The following is a 7593-nucleotide window of genomic DNA, read 5'->3' on the forward strand; positions in this document are numbered from 1 at the left end:
AATGTTTCCTCCTCGATCAATACCTCTTCATCGAACATCTCTGCGTGCTTACAGAGGTTTTGGGTCCCCCTGCTGATTGTCTTAAATTGAGTCTGTTTGACTCAATAACTTGTCATTCACAGCATTGTGTCACTGGCTGTACTAATGTGTTAATGTTCCAGGCTTGTGTACCCAAAGCTTTGTGCCATGTGAATTGAAGACTAAGCCCATGTGCTTATTGAGGCTCTGGGTAATGCCTTATTAAGACCCTTCTGGGATTCACTATTAGCTATGCATGGAAGAGCAGGTACACATGCTCCAATAACATCCCTCTGGCCAAAAATGACACACTAATTCTGCCTCACCTCCATCAACACACTTTTGAAAACCTCCTCATAAAGTAATATAGTTACATGGGGCCTACAGACACACTCTATTTCTTCATAGTGTGTAAAAGCTCAATATTCCAGACAGAATAAACAACAGGACTTTACAGTAACACTTTAAACAGCTAATGGTGACACGATTAAAAAGTCTCAGTATACTTTGATATTTGTGTACGATGTTATTCCTCCCCTGGTGGTCAGAAACCGATGCTGAACTCATTTAGAAAATGTTGCACTTGTAGAATTAAAGAACAGATGTTTTTCAAATCACTGTCTTGCATTGACCAGTACATAACACAGAGGCTTCAGGGCATCATACAAGTGACTCGTCATGCTAACATGTAAGCAGTTCCATGTGGCTGAAAGCACAGCTGTGCTTTGACCCTAATGCTAACATCAGCATGCTCACATGCTCACCGGAGAATTCAGAAGTCCATTAGGCTTTGAAGCCAATTTGAGATAGTTTTGAGGTTGGACCACTAGCTCGTAAAAACCAGGGGGCAAGCTCCTGTGTTGAAAATGAAGCCAATGCAGAAGTGCAAAAAATCTGCAATTCCTTGAGTTTCTGCTGGAAGCTGGCTCCAAAAGACCTGGAAGGCCCATAAAAGCCCCATGTTCAAATGTCCAATTTGAAAGCAGAAATCAACTCGTAAATAGCCTGATTTAAAAAACTGAATTTGGTCATAAAAGTTAATGTCTTTATTGACACTATGCCCTTTTGAATTTCTGAAAGATACTGAGTGATGCATAGTTAGGGGTGTGACCAATCTGGCTGCAAGTGGCTGTGTTTAAGCGGTTTGTAAGGAGGCTTAAGGCCCGTCTCAGTTTCAGCCCTATTCCTGTTAGGATGACTGAAAGTTTGAAAGAAAAAGAACTAGTAGGTTTGTCTCGACCAAACAATGAGGTCTCTATCCGGAGGATCCAGGTAATAATGTCTTCAGACTTTTTATTGCATGAAGTGCCACTGAGCAGCTTCATAGGAATAAATAAAGTAATACCTTAGGAGCTGTATCAAATTCTCCACGATGCTCTCAGTGACAAAGCTAACATGCAGATGTTTAGCAGAAACAAAGTTTACCATTGACATGTTCATGTTTTAGCATGCTATCACAAGCTAATAATCCATAAATGCAAAGTTCAGGCTGATGAATGTCCTAATACAAACAGAAGTATTGGATTTCTAAAGCCTAACTTACTACTATGTGATTACTGTTTGCAAAATGAATAACGTTCTAACCCAGGGGTACATGATTATCACTACCAGAGTCCAGGACAATCTGAAGTCTTGATGAATATGAACCTGCTCGTGGTGCCTGAAGAACAGTAAAGTGATCACTGAAGTCAATAGGAAAACATCCACTTAGGACCAGTGGTGTATGCCCAGAGTCTCGCATCAATTGATCTGGTGGAGTTTGTGATATTTCAGTGGAGGAGATACTAGTGTCTCTTTTGATACGAGCAATTAAACATAATATGCAGCAATGGCACATAAGGGCATAACTCAACTGGAAAAACGTTTACTCGGCTGCTGATGTGGTATAAAAGAATGCCATCTGTGTCTGAAAAACTCCCAGACCGGTGATTCCTAACTAAGAGTAACTGTGGGATGTTTTTTGAGCATCTACAGGTCATGCTGATAACACAGACTGTAATTACGTCAGGTTGGTCTTCTATTAGTCCACTGAGATGGAGCCTTTTTGGGTTCACTGGCTAACTGGGTTTTTTTTTTTCTTTCTCAGAATGGATTAGCTGACTAAGCCTCCATGTGACGGCGAGATTGGATTTAGGCCCACCGCTGGGCGATGGCGCACTTTGGAAGAAATTTTTAAAAGCCCCTCACTTGCAAGCAGCTTACACCTTCAACAGACCAACTATTTAAAGATCTGCTGGAAGGTTACATACAAAATACACCACCTGTATGCGGCTGTGTGAAAGCCAGAAAGCACTTTTCATGAAAATATGATAAATAAAAAAAAAAAAATCTAGGACAATTTTTGTGTGTTAAATGTCACTACATCCATCTGCACAGCCTATTTGCTTGATATTGAGTTAGGGGAAACATGCTTTTTCAACACCATCTTGCAGAATATGTGCCCGTTCATTGCAGAACGAGGCGAAGAGAGGCGGGGCATAATTTTTACGGCCTACTGCTGCCTTTCTGTGTTTATGATTAATATCTGTGTTGGTACTAGATGGCCTGCTCTTTCTGTGCGTCGACTCCAGGTATGTAACGTTCCGGTTCGGAGGCCAGGGCCGCCTCACGCAAAACCACCATGTGATCTTCAGCAGCGTGGAGCGACTGGTCGATCCAGTCCATACTGCCCGACATGTGACAGGCGTTGCGGGTGACAAGCACCAGGTGGCTGACTGAAAGGAGGAGAGCTGTGGCCCTGAGGAGAAGGAAAAGGAGAGAATGATTTGATTTCTCAGTTTTATGCAGGATGAAAAGCTTTTATTTTGAAAGAAAGGGCTTTTTACAACTAAGAACTTCAATTTCAATTCAATTCATGATGAAAAACAAATAATTTTGAGTTATAATGTTTTCCTGAAAGCATACATTTGCTGCCACACTTTAGCATTTGTCTTGCTGTCTCTTTCTCTCTCTGTTTCAATGTTATTGCATTCAGGATAAGTCAAGTCAAGTGTGTGCTCTTTCCAGCTCTTACAGATGCCAAATCAATCACATTGGTAGGTGCTTGCATTAAGTCATCACAGTCATACAAAAAGAGGCAATAAATGAGATTACCTGGCGTCGAGGAGGATTGGGTCCAGAGGAGGGTACATAGATCTGACAACGTCGTCCACCCTGCGGGAAGAGGCAATAAGGATATGAGGAGGTAGGTGAGCTGGAGTCAGTAATGTGATCATGTTCATTTTTTCTGAATCAAACAGTGTGTTACCTCGGGCTGATCCGTTTGGCTACAGTGATGATGTCACTCAGGCTGGCTGGTGCTTTGACCTTTGCCCCTGAGCCCATGGTCATGGCAACCAGCTTTTCGGTCAAAGTGTGGCAGATCTGTTCGTGGAAGAAAGATATTTTATAGTTTCTGCTGATTGGTGTAAATAAATATATAGACTCAAATGGTGAAATCCTCTTACCTTTAAGATAGAAATGCAGTGAGAGACCAATCCACTGTTTAGGACAAAAAACAAAATCACATAATTGAATTTGATGTACGACAGTAACTATGTATAGTTATTAATATGATTCAAATCTTATATCATGCAACAACAAAAAAAACAGTTAGACATACGAGGCGTCCTCTATCCAGTCCTCGTTCTCCAAGATGGCCTCGATGTGGGGGTTTGTGATGACCACATCGTCCAGCTCCAGCTCTGACAGCTCACTCTGGGTCTCCATGGCTCCGATCAGATCCACTGTGGGCCTGAAATACAGACAAATAAGGATCATTAACCAGAATCCAAATGGCAAGTAAATTCAAACCTAGAAAGCATCCTGCTTTAGATACACATAAAGCGACGAGTGTGAACTACGTCATAGTGTGAACTACGTCATAGTGTAAACTACGTCATAGTGTGAACTACGTCATAGGGTAAAGACGCAGTAAGAAGAAAATTCTTAATAGTTGAGGTGAATTTGGTCCAACTGCGATTGAAATGCCTAAAAAATGAAGTGCCAACGTGGCTTAAGGATTAAGATGCTGACCATGAAGCATAACATCTCTGATCTGAGGGCCTTTGTTCCAGCTTTCTCTGCCTTGCTTTCCAGCATCTTTCTATTGTAAGTTGTTTAAAAAAACACGTAACATGCTCCCTAATAGTTTCAAAGTTTCTTCTACAGGTAAAATATTTTAACCATATTATAAAAGAATCACACAGTACATATGTAGACAGTGTAGAGAAACCTGCATCACAGGTGACAAGTGAACTAAGACTAAGATTAGGGGCGCCGGTGGCATAGTGGTTGGTGCGCTCAGAGACTAAGGTCTTTACGGCGGGTGGCCCAGGTTCGAGTCCAACCTGTGGCTCCTTTCCTGAATGTCATTCCCCATTCTGTCTCATCCCAATTTCTGACTCTATTCACTGTCCTGTACCTAAATAAAGTCAGAAAAAGTCCCAAATAATCCTTAAAAAAAACCTAAGACTAAGATTATTTTTTTATATAGGCTGATCCAAGTTAACAGACTTTGTTTTGATTTACTGACTTGGAGTCAAAGTGGTGCAGCAGGTCGTGAGGGTGGCAGTAGCGATGTCTGCAAACCACCACCAGGGCAGCGAAGGAGGCCAGGAAAATGGTGGCCAACACCCCTATGGCCACGATCACCACCGTCTCCATGGCGACTCGGGCTCCCACAGCAGCTGCAGGCAGCAACTCGTTTGGAGGGGGGAAACAGTCCAATCAGGGTCGGCCGATTGTCCGAGCTAAGTTATGGATGGGTGCTCATCTGTTGAGGAGAAAATAATTGGTGGTTTCAGTGTGATTGTGGGACATCAAACAGGAGAACAGGGACATTATCGCCACACTTCAGGACAATTCTGCATGAACATTTCCATTTTTGTTGGACTACAATACCCCTCTTAACTGTGGAGAGGAGAACACAATCAGCAGCGGTCCTGTCTGTTTCTAAATGTGACACACCTACGACATGCACATAAAAATGACCTTTATCTGAGTACATAAAAAGCTGAAGTGCACTTGCCCTTTGTTTGCGCTTCTTACAGCGAAATGACAACAGACAAATTGCTGTAAACTGACTCTTTGCTAATTTAAGGCAGACCACAACCACCAGTGGCCAACATAATATTTATTCTATTGAAGTTTAACAAGTAAACTACTACTTAAAATGAAAACTGTGTGAAAGAAATCCTGTTTGTACTCACAATATATCCAATCTCACAGTTGAAACCTCAACGAAACCCAAGCACAGAATTCTCATGAACTTTGACCTCCTACCTTCAGGTGTTTTCAGTCCCAGCTGAAGTATTCTTGGATTATCTGAAGTTTAATTCAGGCACCATTTTCCCGCATTTAGCCTTCTTCTGAAAGTGTAAAGTAAAACCTGCCCTTCAGCCTGGTCTGGTCACTCATTAACCTTTCCTGCCCCACCTGACCGTATGTGTGTGTGTGTGGATGTGTGTAATCTCTCTGGAGGAAAGCTGTCATTGGCTCTTTAGGTACACTATGATTTATTTGTCATTATAAAGCATAGATACAGTTTCATATGTAGTTACAAGCACAAATGACCCCAGCAGCAGCTGAACTTTCAACATTACAACATTGTGTAAACCTGCATTTTTGCCTGGATGATTGTGTGAGAGTCTGCTGTGGAATGCTGTAATTCTTTAATCTGATTAATTTGTGTTACACTCGCTGTATCATACAGGGCTTTCTCCTGTCTCTCTCCTGCCCCATAGCTTCTCTTTCTGCTTCTCTTTTCACAGCCCGGTGTATCCGAATAGCCTGAAAAGCCTGCAGCTTGATTGAACACAAAGACAACAATGAAAACTGAGCGACTGGTGACATTTTAGTTACAGCAGGGACCAATTAATATTTCCAACATTCCTGAGGGCTGTCAGCAATCAATACCACAGACTTTCCCTTAAAGTCAGATTTGCTCTTTGGCTTTTAAAAACACATTTCACCCATTTTTTTTAATTCTGTGTAAAAGACAAGAGTAGTCCATCTCAACAGAACAACATTTTCTTTAATGCTTAAGATTTGTAGCCTCTCTAATACACACTAAGTCCCTTGCATAGAGTCACTTGGTGCCTGAATTTAAGCTCTGAATGCAATTGGAACTTTCTCGACTAAATTATCTGTCCTTTTTATTTAAAATACACCACTATAACTGTGAGGGCTCACACAAAAAGAAAGAGTTTTAGGCATCATGGGTAACATTAGAAAGTCCCAGTTTTCTCTGAATCATTGTTGCCTACATTTTGCCTTAGGCTATAGAAACAAAACAACATGAGTACAACTTTGAATAATTATTCAAAGCCATCTCAGTTGCCTTAATATATTCAATTGATAGAACAACGGAAACAAACAGGCAAAGTTTTCCAATGTCGCTGTATTTAACAAATGCAGACACTATGCCTCAACATCCCCGTTATAGAAGATAGACTATTTCTCTACATGTCTACAGAAGATTTCCAAAAGTACGGTTAGACTATGTTTTTTTTGCGCCCGAAACTGTCAAAACAATATACATTTCCAGTTACTTACCTCAACATTTTGTCCCTTTAGTTGGATTCCTTTTGGAACTCTAAAAAAACTTTTCTACCCTGCACCATGCACGCGGAGACGGCACCGACATCTCCAAATCTGAGGCTGTGAACCATAGACTCTGTGCACGCGCACGAAAGCAGCGGATGGTAACGCACGAGCCTGAGGGTGATTGATGATGAACATACCTTTCTGCGCGCGCACACTCTGTATTTGGGCTTGCAGTCACTTTGCAAACGCATTTAGTCACACAAAAATAACAAATAAAAACACGGCAAAAGGTGTAAAAAGTGGCGCCCTGAACACTTTGATGCCTCTCTTGGTCGTGTTCTTTGTTGTTGTTGTTGTTGTTGTTGTTGTTGTTGACAAAAGTCGTTTGTAAAGTGTCGATATATCAGGCTCTTGGGGCTGGTAATACTCATAATACCTTGCAGCAATCATCAGTGCGTGCGTAGATTTGGCCACGCGCCTCTTTAGGTATGTTGTCGATGTGAGTATGTGTAAATGTTTTCCTGTTTTATCCTGTGGGTCTATCACACTTTTGTCACTGAAATCGGTACAGTCAACGCCAGGTGGCGTACACGGACCGCTGAACTGTTCGCGTCACACAAGAGGAAAGGAAGAGCCAAAACATGTAAACATTTCTTGCGTTTACTCCAGGTAGGCTTCTCGTGTGGTCGGTTAGGTAGCAAACTAGTGCTAATGCTGAATCTTGTGGGAATATTTTAGACATATTCCTGCTCATTTGTCACTGTGTTTTTCAGTGTGCTCTGTGAATGATTTTCAAGCACTCAGTTGGGAGTTAAAGAACAATGCTGGTCAGTTTTAATTTATGTAGCCTAGTGTTAGATATTTTTCTGGATAATAGCCTATTTTTCACTTGTCTCACTTTACTATGAAGTTGTCCCTTTTCCTGTCCTTGTATTTCAGTGCCTGAACGCTTAAATTTAGACCTTAGCCCTTTCTCATGGCAGTCATTTTTAAGTTTCAAAGCAAATAAGAACACAGGTGTAACTAATTTAATTCATTAGGTATCGCTTT

The 7593-nt window shown here is 41.4% G+C and overlaps 1 protein-coding gene across 3 annotated transcripts; it reads right to left on the bottom strand.

Annotated features, from left to right (window-relative positions):
• Nucleotides 1–2022: 2022 nt before the first annotated feature.
• tmem98 (transmembrane protein 98) lies at nucleotides 2023–6675 on the bottom strand. 3 transcript variants are annotated; one of them, XM_061065285.1, is made up of 7 exons: nucleotides 6553–6675; nucleotides 4532–4771; nucleotides 3620–3751; nucleotides 3465–3498; nucleotides 3266–3381; nucleotides 3112–3171; nucleotides 2023–2755 (listed from the first exon to the last, which is right to left on the bottom strand). In XM_061065285.1, exons 2-7 carry the CDS (start codon nucleotides 4660–4662, stop codon nucleotides 2554–2556), a joined length of 675 nt encoding a protein of 224 aa, XP_060921268.1. In that variant the 5' UTR covers nucleotides 4663–4771; nucleotides 6553–6675; the 3' UTR covers nucleotides 2023–2553. The 3 variants fall into 3 exon arrangements, with proteins under 3 accessions (XP_060921268.1, XP_060921267.1, XP_060921266.1); XM_061065284.1 differs by lacking the exon at nucleotides 6553–6675 and adding an exon at nucleotides 5281–5430; XM_061065283.1 differs by lacking the exon at nucleotides 6553–6675 and adding an exon at nucleotides 5208–5430.
• Between the last annotated feature and the right edge of the window lie 918 nt (nucleotides 6676–7593).

The sequence above is a fragment of the Labrus mixtus genome, chromosome 20 (genome assembly GCF_963584025.1).
Source record: "Labrus mixtus chromosome 20, fLabMix1.1, whole genome shotgun sequence".
Lineage (NCBI taxonomy): Eukaryota > Metazoa > Chordata > Actinopteri > Labriformes > Labridae > Labrus > Labrus mixtus.

Coding starts and splice junctions, on each gene's coding strand:
- tmem98 (XM_061065285.1), bottom strand. CDS start 4,662: ATGGAGACGGTGGTGATCGTGGCCATAGGGGTGTTGGCCACCATTTTC. Junction 3,172..3,265: donor GCCAAACGGATCAGCCCGAG/GTAACACACTGT, acceptor CTCTTCCCGCAG/GGTGGACGACGTTGTCAGAT. Junction 2,756..3,111: donor CCAATCCTCCTCGACGCCAG/GTAATCTCATTT, acceptor CCTTCTCCTCAG/GGCCACAGCTCTCCTCCTTT.